Below are 15,063 nucleotides of genomic sequence, written 5' to 3'. Positions count from 1 at the left end.
CTTATAGTAAGAAAATAAATGTTTTAATACCTTAGTTAAAACACACACAATACAAGTATATATATTTTTAATAATACTAAAAGCGTTATAAAAATTATTACACTACAAACCTAGAATTAGAGTTTTGATTGGGTTGTAAGCACAAAAAGTCGCTATCATTCTAAAAACTTTGTATAAAAAGTTGTCAACTTTTATTCTAAGTTTATCTAAGCAACTTGCTTGTTCAACCGATATTTTGTTGTTGAGCAAACGGCTCCCAGAATACTCTCTGTAAGTATAATTTTTGTACGTTAATTTTAAACCTATAAAATGTAAATCTTTTTGTATAGCCTACTTAAACTATGTACACAAAATAAATTATAAAAACACAAACTTGTCGTTAGTGTTGCCAAGATCGTTGATAAATTCAGATACATTGTTATCATGTTGAGAACGAGAAGTTGAATAAATTGCAACATAGTAAATTATTAGATTCAAAACTGTCGATAATTAGGTCTTTTATTAGTATTTACTAAAAAAAAAAAAATAGCTAACTTCAGTTTGTAAAAAATACATAAACACATGCATACATCTACTATATTTCAGGGAATCTTCGTAATTTCTTATTTTTTTTTTCAAATGTAATTATCAACATTTACTTGTTATTTAAAAAACTTCGAATACAGTAAATTTGTCTATGATTGAAACTTTTTCATCAATTAAGATTGAATATTTTAAGGAGGTAACAGCTTTTTTTGTGGAATGTAATTTAACCTAAGATAATGTATCAAAGCCTTATTACAAGTTAGTTGCAGAAACTCTTATTAATACTTTTTTTAAGATATAGTTACTTCTAAAAATGGTTGGTACAGTGAACTTAAGTAAGATTTTTTGTTCACGTTTTGCTTTTAAGTAGTTAGAAAATAATAAAGTAAATAGTTTGCATATATTTTTGAATAACTAAAATGTAGTTTAGGTTTTTAATTAAAAGTCAAACTCTTTAAAAGTATATATGGTAAATAAAACTTTATCGGTATCTATTTTTCGTAAAAAAAACAAACGAAAAAGATTTATAATTTAGACACACAGTAATAAAAATAGCTGCAAAATATCAAATAAATATAAAAACATAAAGAGCAAAACTATAGTATTGTATAATTAGTATTTAAAAAAAGCTAAATAGTATATTGTCGATTAGTTTAAGCAAATATATCTATAAACAAATGTTTTAAGCTAGAGGTATTTCAGATATTAAAGGTAGATATATAAATTAAAAACATAAAGTTATTGAATAATAAGTACAACTTTTTTTAATTCTAATTATATTTAACCAAACTTTTAATAAACAAAAATTTTTGATTATAAAAAACTTACTAGTAATACCACCAAAATATGCGATAGCCATTACGTAATACATTCCATCAATGCTTTTAACCCAAGGAACATCTTTTGGTAGGTTAGAAGGCGTTGGGCATTTTACAGGACAATCAGAACAACTACAAGAACCTATTATACACATTTATAAAGCTATCATCATTTTTATTATTGTGCAATTTTGGACTTAGGCACTATAATCTTAAAAGGACACACAAGAAGAAAAAGACTTATTTTCTTTAACGAAATATTAAAAACTACTTTACTATAAAAAAGTATTTTTTTCACTAAGGATGCTAATTAATTCTTAAACTTTTGACTAAACGCAAGCAATAAAAGCAATTTACAAACTATTACTTATTAACTTTAAATGGTAAAATACTTAACAATAATTTTATTAATAAGTCTATTAAAGTCGTTATTTGCTATGAAAATTTATGTTTAATGTTTTATTCTACCTTCTCCAGTTATTGAATTACTTTCATTACATGCAGTAGTCTGGTATTTCATTCCAGAAGACTCGGAAAACTTCATGGTTATTTGAAATGGTGTTTGTCCATTACTGTAACTTCCAAGGTATTCCATTAATTTCTGTTTGTATTTGTTTAGTCTTTTTTTCAAGAATAACTCATGTATATTAAATTTGAATTACTTTAAGTGTATACTTTTGTTAATATCCAAGCAAAAATATTTAACAGTTTTATTAGTAACTGCATCACAAAAAAATGTAAACTTTTCTATACTACTATTCTCTACGACAGAATAAGAAAATTTATTTTATTAAAACATTATATTTATAGTCAATTTGCTTGAGAAGGTCCAACTTTTTTTTGAAACTTTAAAGATATTTTTATAGTGTAGTTTTCTTTACCTACACTGAGACAAAAAATATGTAAAAAAAAAGTTCCTTACTAATGTAGAACCTTTATAAATAAATATAACTATTAGACTGCAGAAAGTATTACAATATTATAAATTAATTTAGCTGTGTTTAAATATCTAATATCCTTCCTAAATTTTTATTGGTGACAAACTAAATGAGCTACTTAATTTCAGAGTGTTTTTTTTTTTAATTATAGGCAGATATTCTATCTTTTAGTCTATTATTAATAAAGATGGTGTTACTTTGAACAAAAAGTATTTGCTCTACAAAGTAAGTGTTTAAATTAATTTTTGGAAAAAAATCCTTTGTATAGTTGCAGTAAAAATAACTATATGGTTAGTAGAAAATCGTAATTTAGATGAACATAATCGTGATTGAAATATTTTATGTATAAGTACAACAATATATCAAGGAATTTATTTTTTGATTTTTATTCAAGAATTTTTTGAAAAGTATAAAATTTATAAGGTCAAAAACGTATATTGCTTTAACAAAAGTAAAATCAAATTGTACAGTAGTATTCCTTTATTGTACCAACATATGTTTCTGTGTGTTAATAAATCAACACACTTCAACTGGGTTCTGTAAAAAATAATTACTGTAATGAAAGAATAGAAGCATAGAATAAAGTGGGTGTGTACATGTTCTATTCTATGCTTCTATTCTTTCATTACAGTAATTATTTTTTACAGAACCCAGTTGAAGTGTGTTGATTCGTTAACACACAGAAACATATGTTGGTACAATAAAGGAAGATTACTGTACAATATGTTTTTATTTATATTCCAGTGAAGTTACTTCACTAGGATCTTTTGTTAGCAAACGATTAAACCAATATTTTGAACAGTTTAACAAAAGTATAAATTTTTGAAAAAAATGGTTTTTAAAATTTATTTATTTGTTACAATTATTCAGTACTGGACACCTAGTCATACGGTAAAGACATATCAATTAATTGATTAATGCCGAGACTGAACAATGTAACAAACGAAAGTTTTTTAAAAACTTTTTTTTATATAAAAAAGTTATTTAGATAACTAATATCTAACAGTCTATTCCAGAAAAACAAGCAAATTTTTAAACTAATTTTCAGAAGTAATGAAAGTAGATTTGTTTATATTAAACATAGTATAACAAGTAGTAGCTTTCTGCTTGTTTCTAAGGTTAGCATATTGAGAAAACCTTTTTGTTAAACTTAATAAAAACTAGTACTCAGAAATTCAACAGAACAAACAAGTATAGTAGAAAGGGTAGTATAACAAGATTAGTTTACGAAGAAGTACAACGAAGAAGTCAACAATAAGTTTAAGTACCAGGCGGAAATTATAATTGCATGAGTGCAATGTAATCATTTTAAATATAGTGAATTTTCCACTTGTTTTCTAGAATTATTACAAAACAGTCAACAATAGTTTAAATGGAAAATTACAGAAAGCTTTTTTCTTGTGACGTAATAAAGTAGAGAAGAGAGTAAAAACCAGAAACAGATTTTCTTAGTAAGTTAAAAAAATGTTTGTTGTTGTTTGTTGGATGGAACGGGCATTAGAGACAGTCAGAATTAATGCAGAGAAACATTTATCGTATTGAAGTAAGATAGAAGAACATAGTCGTTAATAAGTCTTAGCCGATTGTTAGTTACTAAGCTTACGAAAGCCTTGAGACAGTTGTGGTAGAACTGTGTCACTTTATCACATATTATTGTTTTTGTACTCGTACTATATATATCACAATTCACTTAAAATTGTGACGCTATCATTAGCTTGGTAGTAATATTCATACATTAAATTTAACGAGCGTTCCATTTGAACGTTTGTAATACTGAATTAAATAAATTATTAGATAATGTCGTCTAAACGCTTATCGTTAGGCGACATAAATAAACGTATTACTAGGTCGCAGGCCCAGGAAAAAACCCAACATTATCAACCCCCTAACTTGACTACGAGCGAGCTATCGGTCAGCGGTTATAATAGATTTTACATTTACTAATTTATATATATATTTGTTTCCCAAATAAAAGTAACATCAGCAGCTCAGTAGGCAACTAATAACAAAGGGACAAAAGAGAGGGTGACAATATGTTAGTAGGCGAGAAGGAAATCTGAAGAGATTGCAAAGGACGTAGCTAAATGCATTTAGTAAGTGTGATCTTAAGAAGAATCATTAAAAACAATATCGGATTTCTTCTCTACAAGATGGGAAAACAATAATACCTCAAACCTGTCCAAAAGCAAAGAAGACTTGATAAGGCAAATATTCTTCTTAGAGATTTAAAGACTTGCGCAACAGAGAAAATTTTTGTTTTGTTTATCAATATGTCATTACAATTGGTGTTTCTTTTAATAATAAGAATGGACGAGTGTATACAAAGTGTACTTAGGATTGCCTTTTTTTTTTAAAGTTCCAGGTTTTCTGATTTCTTCCAGGTTTTCTAAAGAGCATTTTTTTTAGTCAATTTTGTTATACAATTAAATAAAATTTAAAAATCTGACTTAAATAGTTAAACAATATTGAAAAGATACTGTAAAGCTACTATAAATGTGCTTTTAAATAAGAAAAAACAATGATACAAAAAAATCTTAACTATAAGCTGTACTTTTTATATGTAATTGAACTCTTATTACTTTTAGGGTTGCCAACGATTTTTTGTAAATTTCTTCCATGATTTCTGAATTTATTTCAGGTTTTTAAATAAAAAGTCTTTTGGTCGGTTTTTAGAATAAAATAAAACTTTAGGAAAAAAATACTATCTTAAACAGTATAACAACGTTGAAAAGATAGTGTAGAGATACTTTTAATGTGATTTTTAATGATGCAAAAAATTTCAATGATACAATATTTTTTTTTAATCTATATGATATATTTTTCGTATCTAATCGAAATTTTGTTACTTTACATGTAAAAGTTGTTTAAATTTCGAAATTTTTCCAGTTTTTTTAACTATTGAATTAAAAACAAACTTGACAGAGTAATCTATCCAAGAAGGAGATTGAAATTTAAAGTTTTATTATTTAAGAAACACAAATATACTGTTTCACCGCAAAGCGGATTTTCAAATTGTGAATCTGTAATTAAATAATAATATTATATGTTTTAATTTTTTGAGAATTAATAAAAAGATCTCAACTTCTATTTGAATAAGATTCTTTATAAGAACTGACTAGGTATTTGACCGAAACTTTGTTGCATTACAAAGTCTTAATAGAATAAAATATAAAATAATAAAAGTAAAGATGACAAATAAAATGATATTTATATGAATTAAGTTATATCTTGATAAAATTAAATTAAAAAAAACTAATAAAAACGTACTAAGAAAAATATTAATGCTATAAAACCTTAAAAATACAGGGTTGCCATTCGTTTTTTCAATTTTTTTTCCAGGTTTTCCAAATTTCTTACAGGTTTTTAAAAGTACACATTTATGGGTCTATTTTTAGTTTTAAGTTAATGTTAACTGTGTTAAATAGTATAAAAATATTGAAAAGATACTGTAAAGTTACTTTAAATGTGTTTTATAATAATAAAATTTTTGATGAAGACAAAAAATCTTAATTATATGATAGATTTTTTGTGACAAATCAAAATTTTACAACTGAAAATGTTAAAATTATTAAAAACTCCAGGTTTTTTCAGGTTTTTTGATCAAAATTCCAGGTTTTTCGAGGTTATTTTAGCCTAAATTGTCAAATTCCAGGTTTTTCCAGGTAAAGTTGCAACCCTGAAAATATTAACTAAATTATAAGCTATAAACAGGTAAAGGCAAAATTTGAGCTATAGTATATAGTAAGGCATGAAAATTAAATTAATTTAAAAAACTAAAAAAATAAAATTAAAAACTATTGAGTCAGAAATTAATTTGTCATGAAACACGCTGTGTCCTATCGTTAAATTATAACGTATTAATGTTTAAGGGCATAGGGGGGTCCAACATTCTTTTTTTACTAAAAATAACATTGGATCTTATATGAAAGCTTGAAGTACAAACTACAAGCCAGTTTTTATAGAATTAAAAAATCTTATTTAACTTTTGAGATATTGTAATTTTTATAGAATGTTTCCTACAAGATGTTTAAAATTCATTAATGATTGTTCTGCGAAAATTCTAATTTTTTTTCTCAAAAATGAAGGACTAGATTGATTTTTAGTTAAATGGTAAACTTTAGTCTTTTTAGTTTGTGAATTTTATAAAAAAACCTATAAAAATCTCTAACTTTGATCTCTTATATCTCAAAAATTAGTTCAAATTTTAACAAGTGGTAAAGAGTAACTAAAAGCTTTACTAATTACGTAAAAAATAAAACAAAATTTCAAGAGAAGTGTTTTTCGCCCTCTATGTCCTTAATTTTATAGAGAAACATCATTTCATTACTCTGAAAGACATAAGGGATATCCACCTTCTAAATTAATACTTTATCTTTTGTTGTTAAGTTTTATACCAGCTATCAACATTTTTTAAGTCGCTAAAAAAATTCAAAGTTACTTTTAAGATATATGTGATCTAAGTTGGTGAGTTTAATTTGTTATGTATGGAAGGTACAAACTAAAACAATGAAAAAGATTAACTAACAAAAAAATTTCTACTCCTTCATTTTTAAGTTATCTTTTTCAATTTTCACATTAAGTCCATTACTAATATTTAAATGTTACTATTGAATTTTTTTTTATTAAATGATTCAAATGCCTACTTTTATCGTTGGTTTTCAAATCTAGAGTTTCTGTTTTTATATTATATTCAAATTATAACACTAAAAAACTGTTAAACTATTTAATAAGCACTAGACTGCACCACACAACCATCAACAACAGTTCATGTGACATTCCGTAAACTGGTTTCGTCCTCATTATAACTCACCAGACAGACATAGTCATGATGAACTGTTGTATCAATAAGACCAAAAGTGATGTGTACTTCCGCACTGGAGCCTGATAAGTGTTAATGAAGACGAAACCAGGTCATAGAGATTTTTGTTGATGGTCTTGGGAGGTAGTCTTGTGCTTATTGAACAATTGCATAAAAAAGCATCTCTGCTTTGCTGAATGTAGCCGTAAAAACTACTGTCGTGGTGAACACTCGATAAATTTATTTAAAAGCGGATGTTGTAAAGTGTTTTACGCAGATTTCGTGACGTGCTTCCAGTATTAAAAAAACAAACATATTTTTATATTAGGAGTTAAACTTCGTTTGAATTAGTATAAAATCAGCACTTTTTCTTAAAAAAGGCAGTTCTAAAAACCATCCGTAGCAGAACGTTGTTATAAACTGTGGGAATTATCGTCGTGGAGAATCAATCACTCAAGATATTAAAGCATTAATTGCTATCGACGCATAAGTAGCTAAGAGTACGGAAATTCACTACAATTGTTGGGCGATAGTTAGTATAAATTCGAGAAAACTGTTAGTTTTATTGTACGTATTTTTCAATCACGTGTTGTAGTTTTTGCATGCACTTATTTCTCTTATAATTTTGTAAATAAATTTCACAACTAAAAAAGAAATATATTTTAGCTTAACCCTACTTTAATTAAAATTATCTATGTCTAAAATTCATAATAAGGATAAGAATAAACTTAAAACACTGTCATTACAACAAATCACGACTCGTTCGAATAAGAAGAAAATGGAAACCAGGACAGATACGGCAGGTAACACTACTAGTTTAACTATCTTTTTTAATTCCTGAGAATTTGTAGTTTAAAGCGCGAAAAATAAAAAATAAATAGATGTTTTGTGATTTTTCAAGTTTCTTAACAAACTGAAAAATAAGTAATTGTGGTCCACACTTTTTAATAGAAAGCTTTTTTCAAAAATTAATTATATTTCAAAAGTTAACTGAATTGTTACAAAAATCTCTCTTAAAGTTCATACTTTAAGCCTTCCTATAAAATCAAAAACTATTTTTAACGAGCTTAATACATAAACAATAAACTTAAACTACTTTAAAAAGTGTAGTATTTTTTCCTGTTGTATATTTATATTAAAAAAAATAAGTTCTGGTCGATAGTGCTTGACAAATTGACATGGAGCTAAATATTTAATTAATTTTATAAAAAAAAAAACAATAGGTTTATACGATCGTTTCGTTTATGAGATATATTAACTTAAATGTAACTTACTGTACAAAAAAACCTTCAGTATCACTACGTCATAATAATTGTAAACATTATAAATTTCTGTTAAACACTGTAAACAAACCTTAGCTTTATTGATGAGTATATGAGGTAATATATCTCCTATACGAAACAGTCGTATAAACCTATTGTTTTTTATATGATCAAATAAATAAATATACAATAGCTATAGTATAAAAAAATATACTTATGAAATTAAACTGATTGTGTAATCTAATAGAATAAATGCATTGGAAATTACTCGAAAAATGACTGGTAAAAATGGAAACAAACGTGAGCATCACAGCTATCTGAAGAGCCACACATCATACTTGGCATAGCAGGCTTACCAGTTGATGGAAACACAACGTTTGAACAAGAGTTGTACATTCCATAAGCAAAATCATTACTTATGCTGTATTCAAGATTGCTAATAAATTGAGTGTTGTTTTTACCAGGCAGAGATGGATATGAAAAGTTACCTGTATAAGTAGATAGCAATACTTATTAAAGTTTTTAAACTAGTTTTAGCAACAAATATAGGCTTATAAACTTGCTATAACTTTTAGATTTTCATTTTTACTAAGAATCTTTAATTTCTTTTATAATAAATTCAAAGCTTGTAAAATGTTGTACTTGCAAATAAATAGTAATGTATACCAAAACAATAGCTAATATTTTGTAAAAAATGGATTATTTTTCTTAGTAAGTGATAGTTAAAGTTAGAAATAGCTTAATATTTTTTATCTTTAGTAAAATTAACACAGTATTATAGGTTAAATAATTACTACATTTAAAATATCGAAACAAAAAAAAAACGATTAAAACATATGTATACAATCTGATAAAGAATCATTACTCTAATTCAATATTGTTAAAAGTGTAAAATAAATTGAAACTAAAAAAGACTTAATAAAAATTGTTTTATTTGCTATAATAAGGCAGCTTTTAAAATTTGTATAAATAAACAATTGTAAATTTATTTCTTTTATTTTTTAAATACTTTTTTAAGGAATACTAACTTACTGCAAACAATTTCTTTGCTCATTAATTTTTAGATAATTATAAGAGTGTGGCAAATTATAAATTTCTTTTAAAGAAACAACAACCATTAGAACAGTGGTCATCAGAAATCACAATACTTTACTGTGCACAGAAAATTTAGTAAAGTGAATCTTTTTAAAAGACACTTGTTTTATTTTCAATAAAAAAAATTATTACAACATAAATTTATTAACCATTATTAAATACTTTCTTCTTCTTTTTTAAGACACTCAAAGGATTTCTTAAAAATTAGTTTTATTATATTTAAAAATTTATCATCTAATGGGCACAGAATCAACATTCTAATCGTTTACTGGTTTAAGAATGAATGGTTTGAAGGTAGTCTACCTTTTTTATATAAAAAATAAGACAGCTTTAATAAAAAATAAACATATAATAACATTAGAAAAAAATTCATTTCGTATTGTTTAAACATTTTCAAGTTTGCTTATTTAAAAAGAATTACTAAAGTAATTTCTATTTGAATATAAAGAATTGAAATTGTTTTAATAAAACGAAAAATATCTGAATCTGTTGTTTCTGTTTTTAAAGAGTTTTACAGTTTTTTTTTAAACTAATTTTATAATTAGTAATTTACTGTGTACAGCTTTTGAAAATATTAAAAACCACTTATTAGAAATCATTTTTTTTTACTATTTTTGTCTTTAGAATAAAAATAGTTTAATATTAAACATTATAATAATAAAAAGGGTCTTTAAGAATTTTTTCCAACATTTCTGAATTTCTTACAGGTTTTTGAAAATACACGTTTTTGGGTCTATCTTCAGTTTAAGGTAAAAACTGTGTTAAATAGTATAAAAATATTGAAAAGATACCGTAAAGCTACTTTTAAATGTGTTTTTAATATTTTTTTTGACAATGACAAAAAGTTTTTTTATATGATAGATTTTTCGTGTAAAATCAAAATCTTACTACTAAACATATAAAATTGTTTAAAATTCCAGATTTTAGGATAATTTCTCAAATTCCAGGTTTTCTAGCATAAATTGTCAGATTCCAGGTTTTTTCTAGGTTTTGCGACAAACCTGTAAAAAATCAACAAAAAAAGTATAGTTACACTTTATACATTAAACGACATTAATTTGACTTTTCTTTTATAAATGATGAATTAATTTAACTTCAATTGTATTTTTAACATGCAGAGATGTAATTTAAACAGTTTATAAATCTAACTAATTGTTTTTAAAAGTGAATGAGTAATTGTAAATTAGATCAAATAGTTCAAAAAGCAATAACTAATGCAAAAAACAATTGTTTAATACCTTAATAGATATGTCTACTAATGATCTTTTTTTAATATAAAAAACAAATTAAAAATAACATTTAAAACTAAAATACCTATAGTGGTAGTATCAATTTTAAGAGGATTCAGGTACATGCTTTGGTTTGAGTTACAAGCCATTTGACAGAATATAGCTCTAAAATTTGCATAACATGAGGGACATCTGGAAAGTAACTGTATTGGCAACTTTAAGTTTTCTTTTAATGACTTCAGTTGATTTACAGTGCAACATGTAGTAGTACTTGATCCTAAAAAACTCATAGTAAAATACTTAAAAATTTATTTTATTCTTAAATATATTGTACATTTTTTAATGTTTCAGCTACTAGAAAATAATTTATTAAATAACGCAATTTCATGTATCAATAAAAGAAATAAATTCATCAAAATATTTTTAAAAATTCAACCATTATGAGTTTATATAAATAACTTTAACAAAAACATGATCAACCATTATATAGATATGGACATAATTCCTGGATAAGATTAAGACTTTCACTATCATTCATATTTTTAGCAGGTCCATTATAGAAGCAATTAACATTTTTTCCTCTTAATGAATTAGTTCCACACTCATCCCTCATCATACAATAACCTGGTTTTTTAATGTATTCATCTCCAATTGATTGGGGAACAAACTGAAATTTTGCATTGTTTATAATGAAATCATGGTAGAAATAGTAAGCTTTTACCTTAGAGATTTTAATGATTTGATATATTTTATTAGCTATTTCTTTTTATGAGAAACATTCAAATAAATTTTTAAATTAAAAATTTTATTGTACGTTTTCATTTTTCGAAAACTAATAAAAAGAACTTCTAGAGGATAAATTATATTTATTAAATTATTTCAAGATATTTTAAAGCAGACTCAGTTTCAGTCAAAGACCTATTTCAGTGCTTATTTAAAAAATATAATAAGATATATTATAGTCATGGAAAACAGTGTCAAAACAATAAAATAATAAAAACAAATAATCTTTACTTAAAAAAAATCTTTACTCATAAAACAAAACAAATTAAATTTTTATATTACGGTTAAATGTATCTTACAGTTTAAATGTTTTTTGGCTAAGTATCAAAATTAAAATGTTAATCAAAAAGTATATATTCGAACAACAATAAGAACCTATATACAGGTTTCTTTCTTCTTGAAAGTTTTCAAAGTAAACATTGCTAAAGTAAAATTGTACTATATTTGTAATGCAAGAGCTTAAATTTAATTTTTTTTTTAATTTGAATTATGACGTAGCTATAGAAAATCAAAAGAAATAACTGTTTTTATTGGCTATAACAATTTGAAATTTTGCTTAGGTGTTGTACAACTTTTAGATTGTTAATAATAGTAGTCACATAAAAACTTTATAAGAGCGTACATAAACTAGTACTGCAGACAATTTAAGACTTAAGTTTTAAAGAAACATATGCTTGTAATGACTAAGAAAGTTTGAAATTTTGCTTGAATACTAAATAGACTTTTAGTTTTTTGAAAACAGTATCTACATAAAAACTTTTTAAGAACATACATAAAACCAATATTACTAACAACTTAAGGTTTAGTTTGAAAATGTAGTTTTTAAAATGAAGTGGGAACAAGAATAAAATAGTTTGTAACATTTGTTTAAGTTATCCCTTCTGTCAGCATTGGCAATTAATATTTTTTCTAGGGTTCAAGTACTGCAAATATTTTGAAAATTTTTTGGCTTTGCCAATGTAGTGGATTATTTCCCAGTCAATTTTGTAGTCAATGTTATTATTTTTAAGCTTCCAGATATACTTCAATAATTCTGCGCCGTTCTCTTTGTAGTTTTAAAAGTTTCTAATATGGTTGTACCATCTTTTTTTTAAAGTGCCACCCGTTGAGCCCAAATAGTTTTTAGTTTTGTTTTCTGATCTTATTATTGATTTATATATTACATTTTCAACTAAGCGTTTATTTTTGAGAGGACGTTTGTTTTTTGTTCTGCAGTTGCAAATCTTTTTTTTTTGTTTTTAAGTATATTTAGTTATGTTTTTGGATTAAGATCTTGATACTGCTCATGCAGCTATATGAAATTTTACAATTGTTTCTATTAATTATTTTGCTTAGTTTTTGATCTTTTTTAAAATGTTTGTCTATTAGTTGCAGAAAAGTTTTGCCTATATTGGTTCTTACTGACTGGCAGTAAGGTAGATTAAAGTAGATTGTTTTTCTTGTTCTTGTTGTTTTTTTTTGTTTTGGTTGTTTTGTTGATTTGAGTATTTAAGTTTATGTTTGAAATTGGAGTTAGTTAGTGCATTTTGGTATCCGGCTATTGACTCTTTAAAAACTTCTTTGCTTTTTGATAGTCTGTTGAGTCTTTTTTCAATCATTTTTGGAACTTTTTTTTTGGTAATGGACGGATAGTTCGAATAGATGTTAATATAATTGATGCTGGAGTTTTCTTTTTGGTATGGTTTGAATGTATTGTTAGTAGTATCTAAGGATATATCTAGGAAATTACACTTAGTCGCACCTACATTAATTTTTATTTTAAAACCAAGTTCATTAAAAGTTTTTATTGTGATCTTTTTTAGTCTTTCTAACTCCTAGTTACTTTTTCTGTTAATATTGCAAGGCCATCATCCCTATAAAGTCCAATATCTTTGTAGCTATATAAGTGTCTGAGTTTGCTTAAGGCATACAGACCTATCAGGTTGCAAAGTTATTGGTACATCAAATTGGCTGTAGAAATATTAAAGTATATCAGGAAGCTTTAAAATAAAAAATATTGAATACAAAATTGACTGTGAAATAATCCACCACATTGGCAAAGCCAAAAATCCACAAAGTATTCCTAATCACAAATTCCTAGAAAAAATAGCAATTGCCAATGCCGACAGAAGGTATAACTTAAACAAACGTTACAAACTATTCTATTGTTAACCTTATTTTATTTTAAAAACTATATTTTGACATTTAAACCTTAGGTTGTTAGAAATATTGGTTTTATGTAAGCTCTTAAAAAGTTTTCATGTAGATACTGTTTTCAAAAAACTAAAAGTCTTTTTAGTATTCATGCAAAATTTCAAACTCTCTTAGTCATTACAAGCATATGTTTCTACAAAACTTAAGTCTTAAATTGTCCGCAATGTTAGTTTTATGTACGCTAAACAAAAGGGTTGATCATATCAAATTGATCATCAGACCACAAGCCCTTGGTAGACTGAGACCGGTTTCGTCCTTATATAGGACTCATCAGTCAGCCTTAACCAAAGAACCTGTAGTTGTCAATCTACAAACGGTTTATACATGCAAGCATGAAGCAACCATTTGCTGATAATGATAACCGACGTCAGCATTGTCCTTGCCGTGCAATTTTCAATACATTGTTCACTAGACAAGACATCTGGTACGCTTGTAATATATACAATCAACAAAAACATTGGCAAAAGTCTGCAGAGCAGAAGCCGGGACTATTGTATGCCATGAGACAAAGCCATGAGTTTAAAAATAAACTTGAGCTTTGTGTCATGGCATATGAGAGTCCAGGCTTCTGCTCTGCAGACATTTTAACTTGTATTTATTTAATTGTTTAAAGGTTATTTTCCATGACTGTTACATGTCTTTTTAGATTTATTTAAGCACTGACAAGGTCTTTGACCAAAACTTAGTTTGTAAAGTAAATTCTTGAAAGAATAAATTCATTATTTCTCCTCTAGTAGTTGAGATCTCTTTATTTGTTTTCTTAAAGCCAAAACATATAATTAATTTTTATTATTATTTTTTATTAATCAAAGCACCTGCTACAGCAGTAATATTTTTAAATAGAATTAAGTTTTCAAGAGAACAATTGTGCACAATAACGTAGCTGTATACAAATTTAACTTACTATTGCTAATATTGCAAACCACACTATACTTAATTTAACCATGTTATACACAGATCCTGTACAAAAAAACAAGTTTTTTTTTTTTTGATATCAAAAACTGTATGCCATAAAACAGAGGTGAGCAGAATTTTATAAATAAAGCAAAAAATTTCCTAAAAAAAGTTGTTTCAGCCACTATACAAACTACAATGTATAGAACAAGTTTTTGGCAGTACAAAGTTGTTTAAAATAATTTTAGTTATCAATTTAAAAACTATTTTAAAATGTAATAAAATAAGCAAAATAAAACCATATAAAATTGCTAAATATTTAATAAGAGTCTGGTTGTATAATTTTACAACATTTGTTATGTTTGAAAAAGTATATCTTCTATAAAATATTTTTTATAATTAGTCTCTAAACTAATGGTCCGCAGCCTTTTGTAACTAAAGAGTCAATTTTACAATTAAAAATTGATCGTGGACCGCACATTAATAAAAATGTCTCGAAGGGCTGCAGTTATTTGAAAATAATTTTAA

At 25.6% G+C, this 15,063-nt stretch overlaps 1 protein-coding gene across 1 annotated transcript in view; it reads right to left on the bottom strand.

The window, feature by feature from the left end:
- Positions 1 to 14,597, bottom strand: part of LOC145840600 (NPC intracellular cholesterol transporter 1-like) — a 50,577-nt gene extending 35,980 nt beyond the window's left edge. Inside the window, exons 1-8 of the mRNA XM_082947906.1 lie at positions 14,546 to 14,597; positions 11,146 to 11,332; positions 10,751 to 10,942; positions 8,642 to 8,829; positions 1,812 to 1,944; positions 1,354 to 1,485; positions 374 to 479; positions 111 to 268 (exon numbers count right to left, since the gene is read on the bottom strand). Coding sequence (XP_082804032.1) covers positions 111 to 268; positions 374 to 479; positions 1,354 to 1,485; positions 1,812 to 1,944; positions 8,642 to 8,829; positions 10,751 to 10,942; positions 11,146 to 11,332; positions 14,546 to 14,587 — 1,138 coding nt within the window. The 5' untranslated portion in view covers positions 14,588 to 14,597. The remainder of the gene's footprint in view (positions 1 to 110; positions 269 to 373; positions 480 to 1,353; positions 1,486 to 1,811; positions 1,945 to 8,641; positions 8,830 to 10,750; positions 10,943 to 11,145; positions 11,333 to 14,545) is intronic.
- Between the last annotated feature and the right edge of the window lie 466 nt (positions 14,598 to 15,063).

Source organism: Thalia democratica, chromosome 7 (genome assembly GCF_965202585.1).
Source record: "Thalia democratica chromosome 7, ktThaDemo2.hap1.1, whole genome shotgun sequence".
In the NCBI taxonomy this organism is placed as follows: domain Eukaryota; kingdom Metazoa; phylum Chordata; class Thaliacea; order Salpida; family Salpidae; genus Thalia; species Thalia democratica.
The sequence above is the reverse complement of the archived record's forward strand: the minus strand, read 5'-3'. Positions and strand labels throughout refer to the sequence as shown.